We start from the raw sequence: 22,679 nt of genomic DNA on the forward strand, positions 1-22,679 counted from the left end.
GTGTGTCTTGTACACTTGCTTACATGTTGTCTGTCAGCACTAGGGTCGACGCTGGTTTTGGGAGGTGCCTTCACAGATGCGCCTCGTTCCTGGTGATGGCTCTGTTTCTTTACTGGGCTTGCTCTGTCTGTACTTTGCCAGTCGTACTTCCTGTTTGTTCACTGTGCTCTTAGCTCCTGTCTGATGTAAGTGTTCTGATCTTGGCTTCTGACCTCGGACCTCTTCCTGACCACCACTCTGTCTGCTCTCTGAATCTTATACGTTACCTCCCGGCTTCTGACCTCGGACCTCTTCCTGACCACCTCTCTGTCTGCTCTCTGAATCTTATACGTTACCTCCTGGCTTCTGACCTCAGACCTCTTCCTGACCCCCTCTCTGTTTGCTCTCTGAACCTTAAACGTTACCTCCCGGCTTCTGACCTCAGATCTCTTCTTGACCACCTCTCTGTCTGCTCCATTAACCTTATACATTACCTCCCGGCTTCTGACCTCAGATCTCTTCCTGACCACCTCTCTGTCTGCTCCCTTAACCTTATACATTACCTCCTGGCTTCTGACCTCAGACCTCTTCCTGACCCCCTCTCTGTTTGCTCTCTGAACCTTAAACGTTACCTCCCGGCTTCTGACCTCAGATCTCTTCTTGACCACCTCTCTGTCTGCTCCATTAACCTTATACATTACCTCCCGGCTTCTGACCTCAGATCTCTTCCTGACCACCTCTCTGTCTGCTCCCTTAACCTTATACATTACCTCCTGGCTTCTGACCTCAGACCTATTCCTGACCAACTCTCTGTCTGCTCTCTGAACCCTATATGTTACCTCCTAGCTTTTGACCTCAGACATCTTCCTGACCACCTCTCTGTCTGCTCTCTGAACCTTATATGTTACCTCCCGGCTTTTGACTTCGGACCTGTTCCTGACCATGTCTCTGTCTGCTCTCTGAACCTTATATGTTACCTCCCGGCTTTTGACCTCGGACCTCTTCCTGACCACGTCTCTGTCTGCTCCCTGACCCTTATACGTTACCTCCTGGCTTATGATCCCGGCTTGTCAGACTACCCTTCTATTCATACTGCTTCTAGTGTCTAGCATCACATTGTCACCTCTGAAAATGCTACTTTCCTGCACACATAGAGTTAATATGCAGGTAAATAGTGATACAATATATCTTGGTCTACTTACTGAAAGAGCAGCTACTGGGAGAAAATGACATTATTTTCTCCCAGGAGCTGTCAGTCATAGAGGTGTTCATGGAGCAATTACACTGTCACATGAAGTTTTGCACAAACTTTGCCAACTGTCAAGGCAGCATCGGGCTGTGTTCACATTGCAGATTTTGACACTCTACCCAATGGTTTCTCTGGTGTCTGGGATCAACACAGACTCGGACATCGACCTGCTGTGTGGTGAATCATAGGCAGGCTAGCGGGAGTTAATCTCTGCTAGTCTGCTTGTTAGGCTCCATTGATCACATGTTGTGGGGAAGCCAATCATATCTTCTCCCCTCCTATTTATGCTGGATGAAATCTTCTACCCATGCCAGCTATAGTTTCTTTGTTGATCTGTGAGCTGTGAGGTGTGGTGTCTCAGATTCTCTGGTGAAAATTGTGCATTCTTGTGGTTGTGGAATTTACCCCTGTTTTTTGTAGCTTCCTTCCTGCTCTTGTTTTCCTCTTGCATCTCTTATTGTCTTTACCTTTGTGTCTACGCGCTGTGTGACAGAGTTTTGTTTTTCCCTTGTTTGTCAAAATCTGTGACTTTCATTACACCCCTGTCCCGTCCCTCCCTGGGTGGAGAGGATATCAAAACAGATCAGGACTGGTCAGGAGCAGGGCCAGGAAGGAGACTCAGGAGGATTCAAGATGGATTGGATGCATTTCTTGATAAAAGTAATATTACAGGGTATGGGCGCTAGATTTTGGAGATGTGACATTGATCAGGGGAACTCGTTTCATTGCTCTATGTGAACTCAGGAAATAATTTTTCCTCTAATATTGGGCAATTAAGATTTGTTTCATGTGGTATTTGCCTTCCTCTCGATCAACATGTTAGGTTATAGGGTGAACTTACTGGACTTGTGTTTTCCTCCAACTACCCAGCAAGTGGCACAACACAAAAACAAGGTAACAATACAACAGAAGTCCCTGATACTAAGGAGAGAGGAGCGTGGTAACCTCCTAAGGCTAAGTTCACACTTTCATTGTTTTGTATCAGTCACATGCGTTGCTTGACGCATGTGACTGATGCTTTGTACAACGGATGACAACGGTGACAAAGAAAAGAATTTCTTTGTCGGACTCCGTTGTGTGCGGGGGGCGGAGTTCGGGGGGCGGAGCTGAGGACGTCAGTGCCGCGGTCTGCATGGCTGGGGACAGGTGAGTGAGTGAGTGTGTATGTGTGTGTGTCTACATGCGTGTGTACATGCGGAGTGCGGGAGGGGGCGGAGCCGAGCGGGGCCGTGGAGCTGAGGACGTCAGTGCCGCGGGGACTGCAGGGCTGGGGACAAGTGAGTGAGTGTGTGTGTGTGAGTGTGTGTGTGTGAGTGAGTGTGTGTACACATGCGGAGTGCGAGAGGGGGCGGAGCCGAGTGGTGACGTGTCGGCCTCCTTGCACACTGTATCCAGGGTAAATATCGGGTAACTAAAAGCAAAGCACTTTTTGCTTGGTTACCCGATATTTATCTTGGATACCAGCTTAGCGCGTGCTCCCTGCACCCGTAACCACTGTAAATATCGGGTAACTAACCAAAGCGCATTGCTTGGTTACCCGATGTTTATCCTGGTTACTGGGGCGGGGAGCCAGAGAGCGCATGCGCAGTGAAATCCTATGGATCGCGCTGCTCAAAAAACGTTACAGGCTGCGTTGCTCCCACCCGGCGGTCAGTTAAAAAACGACTGACCGCGACGCAGCAGATGCAACGCAGCATCATCAGTCACAATCCGTCACTAATAGAAGCCTATGGGGAAAAACAGGATTCCTGCAAAATATTTTGCAGGATACCGTAATTCCTCAAGGCTATGGATTGTGACTGATGCAAAACAACGGAAGTGTGAACTTAGCCTAACACACACCTGAGGCTGATCCCTGCACTTGCTGAAGGGTCTTTCCCCTGTACGCCAATAACACACCTATTGAAGACCAGTCTGAGTAGTGAAGGCCAGCAAGATGCTAGTCTCACCACTTCAATAAGACAAAATCAGGTAGGAAAGACAAACAGATGGGAAAAGGTACAACAAACAACACTCCAGCAGGAACTCCTTAGCTGCAACTGAAGCAACACCTCAGCTTCTCCAGAGACTGCCTGCTTCCAAGTGTGCAGCATAGGTATGAGCTATAGCCGACATAGAGAGGAGTGAGGATCGGATATTTGTAGCAGAAGGGAGTGGCTGCAGCTGAGATTACAACTACCTGTTAGATCACTGCTGGATAGAAATTAACCTGAACCCCATTAGTACCAGATGGAATTAAATGCACTCCAACTCAAGGTAAGCAACAAGCGGGTACTAAAGCGGATCTGCGATCAACAACACGCCATGACCTACTGATCCCAAAATCCTGCAAGATCACACCAGCCTGTGATACACTCGAGACACCGGGTTTACACACAGTATAAAACCTAAGTCAGGCTACAAGTCTAAAGATCTTTTCCAAAATCAGCCTGGGTTCAATGTAGAGTGATGGGCAATTTGGTGCCGATTTAACAGTGGATGTCAGTCATTGGACTGCAATTTCCACAACTTTCAGGCCATGCTGCTTAGAATATGCTGACGATTTTATACACTATTCATCAAAATTTTAGATCAGAAAAATGGTGTAAAAAGCCATAAAAAGTTGCAAAGTTTTTGCTCAACGCAAAGCGCTTTACAAGATTTTTGCCCAGGTCTATTGAAGTGGGCAGAGCTGGGACGGGACAGGTGCGTAGTAAAGTCGCCATGCGCTTTCCAGATCCTCACTCGCGGATTACAGCAATGGCGTCGGACCCTGTTCACAAAGCAGAGTCCGACAGGCAACCTGGTTCTCTTTAATGCTCAGCTCTGCCGGGCATCGGCTGAGTTGTGTCCAGTGCTCCCAGCCATATAGGGGATAATCCTTCTAGGAGTAGTGTGCGACTCTTCTGAGAGTCAGGTTGCTGATTACCATCCACAGCTGGTATATCCCTATTTAAGGCTGGGGAGTTCGTTGAGAGAACGATAGTGCTCTTGCGAATATCTGGTGACCTTGGCGATCCTCTTTGGAGACCTGCAATCTGTTGCTTGTGTGGTGTGAAAGTGTCCCTTGGTGTGCGCTACTTCTGCCTTTATTGTGTTCCGTTTGTAGTTTTGCACAGTATATGAGTTTCATTTCTTCCCCCTGTCTGTGTCTTTTTGGGAGGAGGGTTATCTTGATGTGTCTTGCCCACCCCAGGGGTGGTGGGTGTGGGGGGTTAAGTCAGGGCATGAATAGGAGACAGGGACACGCTGGGGGCCCAGATCTCCCTACCCTTAAGTATACTTCTGGGTTGAAGGCAGTGTCGGACTGGTTACCGGAGGAATCTCCAGCAATACCAGGCCTGGCCGCGGTTACCTGCACTGAACTCTGGAGCTCTCACCTGGGCTCCGGAGTGCAGTCTGGACTGAACTCGGGGTTTGCAGGACTGAACCGCAAGCGCCGACTGATTCCCCGGTGATTGCGGTTCAGTTCATGGCACAGCTGCGGACAGGCCGGGCTGAACTCTGAAGCTGTGACCTGAGCTCCGGAGTTCAGCCCAGCCGGTCCGCAGCTGTGACATGAATTGAACCGCAATCGCCATGGAATCATTCGGCGCTTGCGGTTAAGTCCTCCAAACCCCAAGTTCAGTCCAGGCTGTACTCCGGAGCTCAGGTGAGAGCTGCAGAGTCAGCGCAGGTAACCGCGGCCAGGCCTGGTATTACTGGAGATTCCTCTATTAACCAGTCCGACACTGGTTGAGGGTCAGCGCAGGGATCCCAGTCTTAGGGCCAAGCTAGCCTAGACCACCTATGACAAAGGTATGACAAGCGGTGGCGTTCCATACCTGAGTGTGTGCAGGGAGGAGCACACCACTTTGTCTCTTAATGAATCAGGTGCCTTGCGCTTCACTCCGCCGCCTCCTTAGGACCGGAGTGAAAAATGATGACTTTGATGATTCGGGGTCTTGGGGTTGATTATTGCTCCATTTACTAACATTTTATCGTCCCTTTTTTGCAGAACTTAATGAACTGAGATGTGTGACTCGATCCTGGTACCGATGATGCCGGGGCGCCGCGGCACCAGTTATGTATTACTGGTTTCCAGAGATCCCAAGTTTTGCTTCACACCGGCCACTTTTTTGCTGCACTTCTTCTTCTTCTTCTTCGATTTTACGATACCAATCTCTCCGCTTCGCTTTCAAAGCTTGGATTTTATGATTTACACATTCTTGCAACTTTTGGTAATTAGGCCAATAAACAGCCGGTTTGGTCATTCTAAAGCGCCAATAACTCCTTCAAGTTCCACCTTGTAATGTTATTCTTTTCAACATAATAGTCATTTCAGCATTTTTCTCATAGAGGAGGCCAATAAAGAAACAATTACTTAATCTGTCAGAATACGTTAGATCGGATTCACAATATAGGCCGTGATTAATGAGAGCGCGGCAGTCAGTGAATGAACGTACCTCTGTCTGAAGGATCGCAGCCCTCTGTTCTTTGGCAGTAAGAGATTCCTTAAGTACTTCAATGTGTTGTTTGCAGTCTGAGTTCTGATTGCCAAGAGTCTCCAGCTTGGTTTGTAAGGCAAGAAGTTCAGATTCCTTCTTTGACAGCTCCAGCTTCAACTGGTCAATCTGCAAAATTGTATCAATTAGTTATTGTCATTTTATGATAATTAAGGCATCAAAGCGTTTGGCGTAAGGGCGTGGGAAAAACGTCAGAGGGGAGGGGGCGAAAGGCTCGTAAAAAACAAGATGTCTATTGAAGTCGGAGAAGAAAAGAAGAACACGTCAATGTAATTATCAACAAAACCCAACACCAAGACTAAGAGAAATATAGAGTTTAGTGGGAACAAGTGAGAAACTTCTAGACCCCCAAAACATTTATATGACTGTTAAAAGATAAAGTAATCCTCCAAGAGCAATTCCAGATCCTCAGCCTCACGCTAGGTACGAGGAAGCACCAAGCGAACGGCCAAAGGGAAGGGAAACCCTGTGTCTAGGGAAAAGGAAGATGATGATCCCTGACCAAACCTACTGCTGGTCCCTGAGGTCCTTCACTACCCTAGATAGGTTCCACACCTATGTGCCAAGCTGGATACCTGACCCTAGGTATCTCTACTGCTGGGCCCTGGGGTCCCTCACCACCCTAGATAGGATACGCAACTATGCGCCGGTCCCTCACCACCCTAGATAGGTTCCGCACCTATGTGCCAAGCTGGATACCTGACCCTAGGTATCTCTACTGCTGGGCCCTGGGGTCCCTCACCACCCTAGATAGGATACGCAACTATGCGCCGGTCCCTCACCACCCTAGATAGGTTCCGCACCTATGTGCCAAGCTGGATACCTGACCCTAGGTATCTCTACTGCTGGGCCCTGGGGTCCCTCACCACCCTAGATAGGATACGCAACTATGCGCCGGTCCCTCACCACCCACCCTAGATAGGTTCCGCACCTATGTGCCAAGCTGGATACCTGACCCTAGGTATCTCTACTGCTGGGCCCTGGGGTCCCTCACCACCCTAGATAGGATACGCAACTATGCGCCGGTCCCTCACCACCCTAGATAGGTTCCGCACCTATGTGCCAAGCTGGATACCTGACCCTAGGTATTCCTACTGCTGGGCCTTGGGTTCCTTCACCAGCCTAGATAGGTTCCACACCTATGTGCCAAGCTGGATACCTGACCCTATGTATCCCTACTGCTGGTCCCTGGGGTCCCTCACCACCCTAGATAGGTTCCACACCTATGTGCCGAGCTGGATACCTGACCCTATGTATCCCTACTGCTGGTCCCTGGGGTCCCTCACCACCCTAGATAGGTTCCGCACCTATGTGCCGAGCTGGATACCTGACCCTATGTATCCCTACTGCTGGTCCCTGGGGTCCCTCACCACCCTAGATAGGTTCCGCACCTATGTGCCGAGCTGGATACCTGACCCTATGTATCCCTACTGCTGGTCCCTGGGGTCACTCACCACCCTAGATAGGTTCCACACCTATGTGCCAAGCTGGATACCTGACCCTAGGCATCTCTACTGCTGGGCCCTGGGATCCCTCACCACCCTAGATAGGTTCCGCACCTATGCGCCAAGCTGGATACCTGACCCTAGGTATCCCTACTGCTGGTCCCTGGGGTCCCTCACCACCCTAGATAGGTTCCGCACCTATGTGCCGAGCTGGATACTTGACCCTAGATATCCCTACTGCTGGTCCCTGGGGTCCCTACCACCATAGATAGGTTCCGCACCTATGCACTGAGCTGGATACCTGACCCTAGATATCCTTAGTGCTGGGCCCTAAGTATAGAATGGATGGGATGAGCTCTTCATCAACCCCACTAAACACTATAGAAGACACAAGGAGGACACACAGCGGGAGAATGCATGAACTACTTATCCACAAATGACTAAGGTAGAAGTTCAGTAAAGTTTTCAGCAACGATACCTCAGAGGAGTATAAGTTACCTGCTTGCAACCAAGGCTTGAATGAACTGAAAATATCACAAGCACCAGTCCAAGAAAGGAAGGGATAGTTAAGCACCAAGATAATGCTGATGATCAGTAGCTGGGTGGAAGGTGAGCTCCTGCTGGAGCCAAAATGGAGATGAATCCAGCAGTAAAACTGCCTATACCATTGAATACTGACAGCAGGAACAATGGAAAGTCAGGGAACTTTCTGTGCAGCCAGACGCTGTGACCTTCTATGGCCAGAAATCACATGACTGTCTGTGATCTGTGACACACCCGTGACAGCTCCTCAGCCTCACGCTGTATCCTCTGCTATGTATCAGAGCCAACAACCTGCCAATCAACCAGAGAAGGGTGGCGCCAGACACAGCGTGAGAGCGAGGCGCTGTAAGTGTATCATTACGCCCTGATGCACTTACAGACGCATAGATACAGAACTTCAAACCTCGATTTCTTGCTGATTGAGTATCACTTTGGGGTCATGAAGGTATCAACTTGCTAATCTTTTAATGGACTACACCAATGTATAAATGGTTTGGAGGAGTAGATGTATCCGACAAGTCCCTTTTAGAACATAAAGTCATTGTTTCATACAAACTTTACACAATATTGTTCCTATTTTGGGGTACATGGTGGTGATATCTGAGGTCCTTTTTTTAATGAACCTGGATCATCAGAGAATTGTGGGAGGTTCGGGGTGTCAAGATGTTCAATACTTGTTAGATGAAGTTTGTCGAAAATTCAATGGAAATCTTCAAGCTGGATAAACATATAGCTGGGATGATTTAGGCAAACTCGCACTCGCAGGGGTTGGACTGGATGGTCCTTGATGACCCTTCCAACTCTACCGTTCTATGATATCGAAATCAACAGTGATTGACCATTTTAGGCATCTAATATCAGACCATCATTGTCTGGAATGAAAATGGCATAGTTTGAGTTTTTTGACAATCATTCGGTAAAAGATCTTTCTTGTAATGTGTCGCCCTCACCCTGGTGCTCCTGTCTGGGCACTTTCGCACTTTTCCATGTGTCGGGTTACTGCCCAAGCCCTTACAGCTCTGTCCGGTCTATTCTGCTAAGCTTTCAGTGCCTAATTCCTATATGGGCTCTCTAAGGTCCATTAGTGCCAACTCCTGTGCCGTGCTCCACCGGTCAGGGTCTGAATAATGTCCTTTTGGTTCCTAAAGTGTTCTTTTGTTTTGGATAGTCCGATATTTTCCCGGTTGGTTTCCTGAGTATCTGACTAGTACTGTCGGACTATGTTATCTCAGCTTTGCTTTGGTGACGTTTTTGGTGAGTCTATTATTTTCCATTGTTAACCGAGACTATTTTCGGGTAACAACCTAGGCATTACCTGCAGAGAAATCCACTTTTTCCGAGCTTCGATCGGTTATACATGTTCCACAATTGCAGTCTGAGTGTGGGCTCTGAAGTCTGGACCAGCGATGGGTCTCCAAGCTTTATAGGTACGAGGTATATATGAAGCTGTACAGTTTAGGTCAGGTGACTTGCAGCCGATTCATAATAGGACTGGAAATGTCAGGCAAGTAAACTGGACCTAGAAGTGTGAAAACCTGAAAATCCTTTGGCCATCACCCTTCGGATAGCCCAATGTAACATTGGGACCACATCATCCCCTTTAGGCCTCGAATCACAATGTTGCTGAGTAAATTGCATAATTGCTGCAAAGCATTCTCTGTCCTGAAGATCTAATCTGGCTTGTAATGTCACAGGAGGCTATGGAACTGACCAACAGGACCCTCAGCCAAGAAATCACAATATACCATGCGGTAGCATTCCCTGATTTGCCACTATCACTAATGGAGCTGGGCAAGGCCTTATTTGTTGCAGGGTGATGCCATTTTGGGATAAATATGATATTTTGATCGTTTGTTACAGCATTTTTTGTGATATTGCAGAGACCAAAAATCGTAATTTTGGCGTTCTTGAATTTTTTGGTTTACAGTGTTTACCAATTGGGTTCTTTTTAGAATTTGATACATCAGCCTTTTCTGAATGATACCACATATGTGTATTTTTTTCCCTTTATTACTAATGGGCCATATTGTAACTTTTATGTTTTTTTAATTTTTTACCCACTTTTTATCACATTTTTTTTTTACGTTTCACTGTTCTTACTTGAAGCTGCGATCATCTGATTGTTTGTGCCATATACAGTAGAGCCACACCATTGCTACATATAGTGAAAATCACAGTCTCCTTTGAAGCCCGGCCAGAGGCAGGAGTGTTGTAAAGACAATCATGGAGGCCATGCATACAGTCTGAATTAGAGGGTTTTTTATCACTTTTTGTTTACTTTTCACTGTTCTTACTTGAAGCTGCGATCATCTGATTGTTTGTGCCATATACAGTAGAGCCACACCATTGCTACATATAGTGAAAATCACAGTCTCCTTTGAAGCCCGGCCAGAGGCAGGAGCGTTGTAAAGACAATCATGGGGGCCATGCACACAGTCTGAATGAACGTTTTTTTTATCTTTTTTTGGCTATGAAGCTGCCGCTTTTTTCTTCTTTCATTTCGCAATCATGGAGGTCTTCTGCAGACACCCTGCAATAACGTCATGGGCATGGCAATGGGCATTTAAAATAGCGCACCCTCAAACCGGTGAGAGATTAATCCTGCCATCAGAGTTGTGGATGAAGCTCTGCTCCTCACAGGATTGTTAGCACCAGGTGCTGGCTGTAATACACAGCCGTTATCTGATGTGTATGGGGTAGGGTCCACCCGTCAGACCGCTCCATACACTCCCTTCCATCTTGCGCCGTCCATGAATGGCAGATGTCATGAATGGGTTACCACTGCACCACCTATCATGCGGTGGGTCTATATTTATCAGAGGGACATTTCGGACCCCTAAATCGGCAGACCTTAGGTGAGATATCTCCTCCTTTGTTACCAGCGGTGTATTTACAGAGGATACAGGGGTCGCAGTCCCATCCAGACCTCCGAGGCTTCAAGGGCCTAAAAAGGTCCTTTTTTCCTATATCAGAAGACAATTAATACTGTCTACATTTTCTATGTTTTTCTTTGGTTCCACTTTTTGGAGTTTACTATTTGCTATTTTCTATCTGGTATGAATGTCGTTCTTCTCCTGAATCTGGCGATATTTTTTTTTTCTTCCTGTGCCTCTCGGTTCCTGAGATATGGCCTCTTGTTTCCTCAAAATAAAAGTTTTCTTTTTAGCCATGTGGGCGTGGTCTTCAATAAGACACACCCAGATGAGTCATTGACCACGGACACTTGGCTAAAAATTAATAAATTGATATACAGGGAAGAAGAGGGCATATCTCGGGAACGGAGGGGCGCAGGAACAAAAGAAAAACATCGCCGGATTCAGAAGAACAGCGGGATTCACACTAAATAAAAAATGACATGTTTATGGCAAGTGACAGGTCCCCTTCAAGACACGAGTATAGTTGAGGAGCCTATAGAGATTTATCATCGGGGCCCACAAGTTTCAGGTTCCGCCACCGGAACGTGTAGGTGAAAGTCGGTGCCCGTCGCAGCGCACATATCATTTGCTACTTACTTTGCTTTTCATAAACTTTGAGTGACTTTTATACACTTCCATCTGCTTGATTTCTTCCTCACGGTCTTCCGAGTTGAGGACACCATTTGTTTTTATGATTTGGATTTCATCCTCTAGATCTCTGATATTTCTTTCCAGGGATGCTATTTTGGTGTCCTGCGTAAAATTAGAAAATCGCAGTTATTGGTACAGACAGAACAACGAAGGCGCCGAAAGCCCAAGTGACGTAACTAAGGGTTAATAATACAGTGAGTCCTGGTCAGTATATCAATCACACAATCCATGCCATGCAAGTACTCCAACACCCAACTGACTGTTATAGTCTATGCAGATCGCACAGAGTATGGAGCCCAAAACTGGCTCTGAAAATACTAAATGGGAAGGTGTAAAATTGTCGGAGAGCTCGATCTCATGAGCGATACCAACATCCAAAAAAAAAAAACCTCTTCACTTATAATGATTCTGTTGGGGTTGTTTGTCATTTTGATGTAAAAGAACTATGTGCTGCCTAACTGAGCTTAAAAAGAATATGCAGCAAGTTTCTGTAATCTGAGAGCAGCATGATGTAGGAGCAGATACAAAATGCATACAACTACACACTAAAATGCCATCAATGTATAAGGGAACTCTGGTACTGCATTACTGCTATATGAAAAAATGAGATTTTTAGTTTATGAATTGGCCAATGCATGTAAGCCCGGAAACCAACGGCAAGGTAAATCTCAATAATCCGGGTACCTAACTTGCAGTACCAGAGTTCCCTTATACATTGATGGCATTTTAGTGTGCAGCTGTATGCATTTTCTATTTGATATTTTTTTCAGCTGACAACTATACACGCTTGTATGATGTGCGGGTCAGTTTTTTTAAAATATTTGATGTAGGAGCAGAGACCCTGATTCCAGCCATGTGTCCCTTACTGAGCTTCTTGTTGCAGTTTCAATAAAATCAGTGTTTTATCATCAGGAGATTATCACTAGAGGACTAGCTGTCTCCTGGCATGCCATTAATTCACATCTAAACCACATGAACCCATTCACGATCTATGACGCATTGCGTATTTATGTCATAGATCATGTCCCTGCCTTTGATGCGGGCTAACCTGCATCTTTCCCTTCACATGTTGGCTTATCTGATCAGCCAATATGTACCTCTAACAGGTGCAGGGGGGTTTAACATGTGCCGGTGAAAAAACAAAAAAACTTATGGCTCTTGTTATGGTATCTAGATGGTTAACAGACTGTGAGGGCATCTAGATGGTTAACAGAGTGGGGGGGCATCTAGATGGTTAACAGAATGTGAGGGCATCTAGATGGTTAACAGAGTGTGGGGGCATCTAGATGGTTAACAGAGTGTGGGGGCATCTAGATCGTTAACAGAGTGTGAGGGCATCTAGATGGTTAACAGAGTGTGAGGGCATCTAGATGGTTAACAGAGTGTGACGGCATCTAGATGGTTAACAGAGTGTGAGGGCATCTAGATGGTTAACAGAGTGTGAGGGCATCTAGATGGTTAACAGAGTGTGAGGGCATCTAGATGGTTAACAGAGTGTGAGGGAATCTAGATGTTAACAGAGTGTGAGGGAATCTAGATGGTTAACAGAGTGGGGGCATCTAGATGGTTAACAGAGTGTGAGGGCATCTAGATGATTAACAGAATGAGACGGCATCTAGATGGTTAACAGAGTGTGAGGGAATCTAGATGGTTAACAGAGTGGGGGCATCTAGATGGTTAACAGAGTGTGGGGGCATCTAGATGATTAACAGAATGTGACGGCATCTAGATGATTAACAGAGTGTGACGGCATCTAGATGGTTAACAGAGTGTGAGGGCATCTAGATGGTTAACAGAGTGTGAGGGCATCTAGATGGTTAACAGAGTGTGAGGGCATCTAGATGGTTAACAGAGTGTGAGGGAATCTAGATGGTTAACAGAGTGTGAGGGCATCTAGATGGTTAAGAGAATGTGAGGGCATCTAGATGGTTAACAGAGTGTGACGGCATCTAGATGGTTAACAGAGTGTGAGGGCATCTAGATGGTTAACAGAGTGTGAGGGCATCTAGATGGTTAACAGAGTGTGAGGGCATCTAGATGGTTAACAGAGTGTGAGGGAATCTAGATGGTTAACAGAGTGTGAGGGCATCTAGATGGTTAAGAGAATGTGAGGGCATCTAGATGGTTAACAGAATGTGACAGCATCTAGATGGTTAACAGAGTGTGAGGGAATCTAGATGGTTAACAGAGTGGGGGCATCTAGATGGTTAACAGAGTGTGAGGGCATCTAGATGATTAACAGAATGAGACGGCATCTAGATGGTTAACAGAGTGTGAGGGAATCTAGATGGTTAACAGAGTGGGGGCATCTAGATGGTTAACAGAGTGTGGGGGCATCTAGATGATTAACAGAATGTGACGGCATCTAGATGGTTAACAGAGTGTGAGGGAATCTAGATTGTTAACAGAGTGGGGGCATCTAGATGGTTAACAGAGTGTGGGGGCATCTAGATGATTAACAGAATGTGGGTGCATCTAGATGGTTAACAGAGTGTGACGGCATCTAGATGGTTAACAGTGTGAGGGTATCTAGATGGTTAACAGAGTGTGAGGGCATCTAGATGGTTAACAGAGTGTGAGGGCATCTAGATGGTTAACAGAGTGTGAGGGCATCTAGATGGTTAACAGAGTGTGAGGGCAGCTAGATGGTTAAGAGAATGTGAGGGCATCTAGATGGTTAACAGAATGTGACAGCATCTAGATGGTTAACTGAGTGTGAGGGAATCTAGATGGTTAACAGAGTGGGGGCATCTAGATGGTTAACAGAGTGTGGGGGCATCTAAATGATTAACAGAATGAGACGGCATCTAGATGGTTAACAGAGTGTGAGGGAATCTAGATGGTTAACAGAGTGAGGGCATCTAGATGGTTAACAGAGTGTGAGGGCATCTAGATGGTTAACAGAGTGTGAGGGCAGCTAGATGGTTAAGAGAATGTGAGGGCATCTAGATGGTTAACAGAATGTGACAGCATCTAGATGGTTAACTGAGTGTGAGGGAATCTAGATGGTTAACAGAGTGGGGGCATCTAGATGATTAACAGAGTGTGGGGGCATCTAGATGATTAACAGAATGTGACGGCATCTAGATGGTTAACAGAGTGTGAGGGAATCTAGATGGTTAACAGAGTGGGGGCATCTAGATGGTTAACAGAGTGTGGGGGCATCTAGATGGTTAACAGAGTGTGAGGGAATCTAGATGGTTAACAGAGTGTGGGGGCATCTAGATGGTTAACAGAGTGGGGGCATCTAGATGATTAACAGAATGTGGGTGCATCTAGATGGTTAACAGAGTGTGAGGGCATCTAGATGGTTAACAGAGTGTGAGGGCATCTAGATGGTTAACAGAGTCTGAGGGCATCTAGATGGTTAACAGAGTGTGAGGGCATCTAGAGGGTTAACAGACTGTGGGGGCATCTAGATGGTTAACAGAGTGTGAGGGCATCTAGATGATGAACAGATTGTGGAGGCATTTAGATGGTTAACAGAGTTTGAGGGCATCTAGGTGTAAGAGGGTAGAGAGTGTAGAGGCTCTTCTTCAACCTCATCGGCACCCTAAAGTCATCATTGTGGGGTCCTAATGGCAATTCACATCCAAATAACGGCCTTTGGGTATGCTTGCTTTAGGGGCCTGTTCAGAAGTTAACAACATTTAGGAGGTAAAATAAAATTTTTCTTTCCAGTTATGACAATTTTTGTTGTGTGGTGTGACTATCCATCTTAGGCCGGTGTCACACTTGTGGTGCATCACCCGACACGGACTCACACTCTCCTCACAGGAGTGGCTCAATGGCATGCATCTTTATGCAACCGACCCAGTCCTGTGAGGAGAGTGTGAGTCCGTGCCGGGTGATGCAACAGGAGACTCGTGCAAGATACACGCGAGGTACTAGTGTGACACCGGCCTTAAAGGGATAATCATTCAAAGTTTGAAAATTGCTAATTTTTTTTAAATTTTGTTTAAATTTATTTTTTTTAAATTGTTGTCAAATATTTAATGTACAATACAAAATTATACTAGAATCCTTTTCTCATTTACATTGTCAAATATTTGATTTTTTTTTTTATAAATAAATTTACCATTATCATACAGTCACAAAAAAAACCCCTCAAAGTGATATGTGAAACATTCTATTGCTACATAAAGGGGCACTGGTCAGATTTGATATAATTGGCCCGGTCACTATGGGCGTTAGGGTAGGTCGTCGATATCTGATTGGTGGAGATGAATTGTCACTTTCATCTTGTTTTTTTTAATTTGACAAAGTCCGTCCTCTGATACGACCATCATAAGGAAGGGGTAGAGCCCGCCTGAATATATTTCTGGATCTGATTGGCGGAGATGGGACACTCAGCACCTCCACTGATCACATATTATCGAGGCGCCCGGACGTTCTTGGGTGCAGCTTTCCCAAAACTACAGTGGTTGTGGATCCCTAACCCTACAGTGCGGATAACAGCTGATTGGGTGCCGGATGTTGCACCTCCGCTAATCACATGATGATGGCCTATTCCAAGAAGTCTTCAACCTAAGACATCTAAATATACAAAATAAAAAAACTACATCATTTATTTACTTCTCCCAATAAAAATTGTTAAACATGATATTAGTTACTGTTTTCCAAGCTGTAAAACTTTAATGGTTTAGTGCAAAGTTAATTGGATTGAAAAGTTTATTAGACATGCCGCTCACGCACAATGTATGCAATTAGTATATTAACGGTATCATAGCAATTGGGTAAGGGATTCAGCTGTTTAGATAGAAGACATTTCTAATACATATATGCAGGTAAAAAACGGAAAGATATTAGTAAAAGCTGAAAGGAAGAGCTGTTTGCTGCATGTAGAATATATTAATTATTATTATTATTATTATTTTGAGAGATATAAAAAAACAATTCCATTATTTGAAGCACATACAACCTATGTAATGTAGCTCTGTGCAGAAGTAAAGATTATTAAATTAGATGGATGAGGGCAGAATATGACACCATATCCAACAATTGTAAAGACTACACCCTAAACAAGAATTTACATAACAAGAGAACTAAGGGGTAACGTAGTCATGGTCCTATACGTTACCAAATAGTCAAAGACAGATCAGAACAACTTCTTGCAAAAATATAAAAAGTGTTTATTACATAATTCAATTACAAGAAGTGACATACAAATACAACTACGAGGGGCCGTAGTGTCCCCCGAAGACGAAATCACAACGTGCGCGTCGGGGCACGTTTTCCGTGGGCACCACTAGCCACTAGTCACTATGGGTGAGTGAACGATTATTATGGTCTGGCTCATAGGCTTAGGATATTCACATTGCGTTATTCTGGAGTAATTACTATTTGTGAGTCCCTCTATGGAGTCCCCCCTCTAGCCTATGGCTGCTCTTTAATGTATGGTAATAATGTTTCATAGACATGTCTATAGCCTTTATACTTTAGCAATCTAATTTATCCATACTGGGTTTATGTATATAACTGTTTAATACCCCTTATCTATATATACTCTTGTCTTGGAGTAATTACTATATGGGAGTTTTATCTATAGAGCTCCCACTTTTAGCCTATTGCTTTTTTGTAATGTATGGTAACAATGTTGTATAGACATGTCTAGAGGTTTTATATTTTAGTAATCTAATTTATCCATACTGGGTTTACCCATAAAATTATTTAATACTGTCCATTTATACATATTCTCGCCATAAGTGGGGTGTGGGCCCTATGTGATTTACCATCAGTGACACTCCTTAAAAGCCTGATAAATTGCTATTTGATTCTTTGACTCTTGTTTTTGTATGTCACTTCTTGTAATTGAATTATATAATAAACACTTTTTATATTTTTGCAAGAAGTTGTTCTGCTCTGTCTTTGACTATTTGGTCACGTACAGGACCATGACTACGTTACCCCTTAGTTCTCGTTATGCAAAGATTATTATACTGTAATGTATGTGAAAACAAGGACTATCTATGTAACTACTATGTAACAAAAATTCTGGATTAATTATTGTTAAAAATAAACTCATTCAATTAATCGTAATAATAGATTACAATTTGGAAACAAAATTCTCGTTGCAGCAAACAGGTCTTTCGTTAGACAGCTTTGGGTTAGCACAAGATCGATCTAGGTGTAAAGCTCGCGCACACCGGTATAACGACGGAGACTATTTATTTTGGTTGATGTATTGTATTGTTTTAGTTTATTGGAGCTTTAAATAGAAGCTGATCTGGTGATCTGGTGATCAGCCGGTTGCTGTAGATCTTTTCTAACCTCTATCACTCTTAAGGAGCCTTCCAACATGATCAGGGATAAAAGCCAGAACTATTGGATCCACCTTTTCTTCTTCGCTAATTGTTGCCCGTCTGTGGTCGACGGGCTTTCCGAATAGTCCACTAACATCAATAGCGGCAGTGGAGACATTGGGGTGGTGAGCTTTTTGAATTGGGCATAAAAGCCAGAAACTCATCTACTGCGGGAGGCAGTGAGCTCTCCATCAATGGAAACTGGATAAACATATAGCTGGGATGGTTTAGGAAAACCTGCACTCACAGGAGTTTGGACTCGATGGCCCTTGAGGTCCCTTCCAATTCTACCATTCTATGATTCTATGATCTACAAACTGCTGTTTCTGGATGTTTGCCCCTCATCAGTGCAGAGCAAAGCTTGGCTAGCTGAGTGAGATGCATGGTAGGCAGCTTCAGAAAAGTACTAGTTCTCTATAAAGAGAGCGGCTGAGTATAGATTCTTATACACAAGGCTCCAAGGGAGAAAAGTATGCAAATTAGCTATACAGCGGTCTATAGATTAGTTTCTGGCTTACTGATTATCCAGAGATGTTCCAAGTCTAGCTGAAGGATCAGAAATTGACTTTTAGGGTTACTACTTATAGGGTCTGACTATGCCCTGCATAGAAAATATAGTATTACATCATGACCTTCCAAATGAAAAGGTTGACCATGGAAGTCACCACCCAACCGGGTCTACTACCGCAGCTCCAGTCCTCATGACCCATCAACAGGTCATGTTTTCAAGATTTCATTACTATTGCACAGGTTTTGGAATCATCACCGGTGCAGGTTATTAAAGTATCACCTGTGCAATACTAAGGAAATCCTGACAACATGACCTGTTGGTGGGTCATGAGGACTGAAGTTGGGGAACTCTGCACTAGCTACTCTTGCATAGCAGCCCTTCTGACTTGTTCATAAATCCTGAAACTGGTTAAATTAGAATAAGACATGATTAACCTAATCTCAGTGTTGTTAAATGGGTTTTACCAAGTTGGTCCGACCACTGAGACCTCCACCGAACCCAAGAACTTGGGCTCTGAAGATCTCCGCCTGAATACTGCTGAGGTGGATCTTCGGCACCTTTGCTCCATTCATTATCTGTGGTACGGAGTGAAGCACGACCTGGTGCAATCGCTCTAAGTGGTTTATTCTAATATTACTACTCTGATTTAGTCTGAATATTTATTAGAGCAAAGCCTTCGTGTCCTGCTAATCCTAAATTCTCCAGAAAATGGCACGCACAATCTGATATGCAGTAGAAGCAATTCTAGGGGCTGTTTCTAGTTATGCGGCATTTGCAACAACAAAGGCCACCCTACCAATGTCCACAACTGTCGCCTAATTCAGGTTATGCAGATATACTATGAGCCGCAGCAATACTAGACCAGTGCTCGGTAATTAATGAGCCAGGGAATCAGCGCCATGTTCGATAACAGCGGTGCAATGTCATCCATAGGCTCTGTGAGCACAGAAACTGGATTGAAAGGCACTGAAACCCCCAATCCAAAAGCCCCACAATATAGTTGGTTGACTAGTACTGATTTAGAGGAATTTATATACAAATTATCTGAAAAGTACCTAATCTGTTGCAATAAAAAAACAAAATATCGTCAGCTCACCACGTCACAGCGTGTATAAGGGGTACTTCTCACATAGCGAGATCGCTGCTGAGTCACGGTTTTTGTGACGCAGCAGTGACCTCATCAGCGATCTCGCTGTGTGTGACACTGAGCAGTGATCTGGCCCCTGCTGTGAGGTCGCTGCTCATTACACACAGTGCTGGTTCAGTTTTTGGTCGTTGCTCTCCCGCTGTTAAGCACACATCGCTGTGTTTGTCAGCGAGAGAGCAGCGATCTGAATGTGCAGGGAGCAGGGAGCCGGCTTCTGGCAGCCTGCGGTAAGCTGTAACCAAGGTAAATATCGGGTAACCAAGCGAAGTGCTTTGCTTGGTTACCCGATATTTACCTTGGTTAGTAGCGTCTGCCGCTCTCAGGCTGCCAGTGCCGGCTCCCTGCTCCCTGCACATGTAGCCGGAGTACACATCGGGTACATAAGCAAAGCGGTTTGCTTATTAACCCGATGTGTACTCTGGCTACAGTGCAGGGAGCCAGCGCTAAGCAGTGTGCGCTGGTAACCAAGGTAAATATCGGGTAACCAAGCGCTTGGTTACCCGATATTTACCTTAGTTACCAAGCGCAGCATCGCTTCCACACGTCACTGGGGGCTGGTCACTAGTCGTTGGTGACATCTGCCTGATTGACAGCTCACCAGCGACCATGTAGCGACGCACCAGCGATCCTGACCAGGTCAGATCGCTGGTGGGATCGCTGAAGCGTCGCTAAAGTGTGACGGTACCCTAAAGTCGGGAGGAATCTAATCAATCCGGGGCGGTGCAGGGAACTTGATTCCGGATAATCACAATGTCCTTGGTATTCCTAGTTTGTGATTACTAACCACAGCACTAACTGTAGCACTAACTGTAGCACTAACTGTAGCACTTTACTATGTGCTCATGGCAATTACTTAGATGCGGCAGCGCTGTGTTAGTGCAAAGTGCAAGATTCCCTCTTTCACAGCGAGGGTGACTATAATGGTGGACAATCATCTGGCACTTCATGCCTGGATCCCGCAGATCTGACTTTTGCTAAAAAGTTGGGTTCTTTGTGCCGCTCATTAGGGGCATGTGTGAACACTTTTTGACAAGTTATATTTAGAAAAACCATCAGTCTGAGGCTGCCCACTTATTTAATGCATAAGAAGAGAAGCCACATGTACTTTTTAAGGAAAACCAGTGCCTTCCCTTAAGTTGCCTCAAGCGTGTCTTCTAAGCTTTACACTGATGAGGGGCAAACACCCCGAAACATGAGTCTCTGATTTGGCTTTTATCCCTGATCAAGATGCTATCCTAAATAAAAGTGTCAGGCATTGATGCATAGGATAGAAACTTGCAAGATTCTTTATTTTCTTCTGTTGGGAAACTAATTTGCATCATTCTCTCCCATGGAGCATTGCCACTCAGACTCTATAGTAAGCCGGTAGCTTGTTGTGGTGTTTGCAGCTTTATTTACCACTTTGATGGACTCATTGTCCTATATGACATTTATTGAAATCTGCGAATCTCTGAATTTCCTCTGTGATTGAGTCTCGGACATAAAATCCTGACTTGATGGTGTCTAACACAACAATGATCTTGTCTACAGACGACCCGAAGCTCTTTATTTTCTCCTTGTGATATGTACAGATGGGGGAACTGAATCCACACAGAGAAATCAATTCATCACACACGCCCGAGCGGCCGAAGAAAAAACAAACGCACACACAAACCTTTCCACTTACCTGCCAAATAAAATCTGGATCAAAGCACAAAGAGGGCGATCTCTACAAGGAGTAAGGTGAAACCACAGATTCATATTCAGATGGATTCTCCGGTTACAGTCACCGCTTCTACCTCCTAATCATAACTATGAGCGAGTCTTGGCACAGAATCAACAACACCATAAGCTAAATTACAGTAGCCATGAGCGGGGGGATAGCAGCAATATGAGCGGGGGATAGCAGCAATATGAGCGGGGGGATAGCAGCAATATGTGCAGGGGATAGCAGCAATATGAACGGGGGGATAGCAGCAATAAGAGCAGGGGATAGCAGCAATATGAGCAGGGGATAGCAGCAATATGAGCAGGGGATAGCAGCAATATGAGCGGGGGATAGCAGCAATATGAGCGGGGGATAGCAGCAATATGAGCGGGGGGATGGCAGCAATATGAGCGGGGGATAGCAGCAATATGAGCGGGGGGATGGCAGCAATATGAGCGGGGGATAGCAGCAATATGAGCGGGGGATAGCAGCAATATGAGTGGGGGGATAGCAGCAATATGAGCGGGGGATAGCAGCAATATGAGCAGGGGATAGCAGCAATATGAACGGGGGATAGCAGCAATATGAACGGGGGATAGCAGCAATATGAACGGGGGATAGCAGCAATATGAGTGGGGGATAGCAGCAATATGAGCGGGGGGATAGCAGCAATATGAGCGGGGGGATAGCAGCAATATGAGCGGGGGATAGCAGCAATATGAGCGGGGGATAGCAGCAATATGAGGGGGGATGGCAGCAATATGAGGGGGGTATAGCAGCAATATGAGCGGGGGGATAGCAGCAATATGAGCGTGGGATGGCAGCAATATGAGCGGGGATAGCAACAACATGAGCGGCGGGATAGCAGCAATATGAGCAGGGGGATAGCAGCAATATGAGCGGGGGATAGCAGCAATATGAGCGGGGGATAGCAGCAATATGAGCGGCGAGATAGCAGCAATATGAGCAGGGGGATAGCATCAATATGAGCGGGGGGGATAGCAGCAATATGAGCTGGGGATAGCAGCAATATGAGCAGGGGGATAGCAGCAATATGAGCGGGGGATCATGACAAAAATGCGGGGAAATGATTATGACATGAAATCGAAATGGCTCTGTACATTAGCGGAGCAGTGATGGAATCCCTCGAATGAAATTCAAGAGTGGATTTAAAACAATACGGAGCGTCGGCAGCAGCAGAATATTTTTTATAGGTGAAGTGTTACAGTGTTTCTCCAAAAATAAAGCAGGGTCTTATGTTATATTTTTTGCGCCAAAAGATGAACTAGGGCTTATTTTCAGAGGATGACTTATTCTTTCCATGAACAACAATCCACATTTATTCTTTAAACAAAAAATCAACATTTATACAGACATAATCATATCACATTGTAGAACATCAGAACAATTCTCCAAACCCTGCGTGTGAATAAAGCTGACTGTATGTATGTATGTATGTGTGTGTGTGTGGTGGTGTGTGGTGTGTGGGTGTGTGGTGTGTGGGTGTGTGGGTGTGTGGGTGTGTGGGTGTGTGGTGTGTGGGGGTGTGGGGGTGTGGGTATGTCCACTAAAGGAATCCGAACCGTCGCATCTACAACCACAAAATTTTGCACAGCTGCCTCATTTGACTCAAGGAATGTCATACGAGTAGACTATGTTTTCAGGGGAAAATTTAGCCCCGCGCTTTACAGTTATTCGCCAGAAATCCTGGTTATACTAAAGTCAATGGAGTTGGTAACGGATCTGTAGGAATAGGATAGACTCCT

At 45.3% G+C, this 22,679-nt stretch overlaps 1 protein-coding gene across 8 annotated transcripts in view; it reads right to left on the bottom strand.

Moving 5' to 3' along the window:
• The window catches only part of ERC2 (ELKS/RAB6-interacting/CAST family member 2), a 1,225,588-nt gene that overhangs the window by 913,995 nt on the left and 288,914 nt on the right, over positions 1-22,679 (bottom strand). For all 8 annotated transcript variants that reach the window (XM_075321314.1, XM_075321312.1, XM_075321310.1 and 5 more), the window contains 2 exons: positions 11,213-11,368; positions 5,653-5,820 (listed from right to left, as the gene is read on the bottom strand). In XM_075321314.1, coding sequence (XP_075177429.1) covers positions 5,653-5,820; positions 11,213-11,368 — 324 coding nt within the window. The remainder of the gene's footprint in view (positions 1-5,652; positions 5,821-11,212; positions 11,369-22,679) is intronic.

Source organism: Anomaloglossus baeobatrachus, chromosome 8, assembly GCF_048569485.1.
Source record: "Anomaloglossus baeobatrachus isolate aAnoBae1 chromosome 8, aAnoBae1.hap1, whole genome shotgun sequence".
Lineage (NCBI taxonomy): Eukaryota > Metazoa > Chordata > Amphibia > Anura > Aromobatidae > Anomaloglossus > Anomaloglossus baeobatrachus.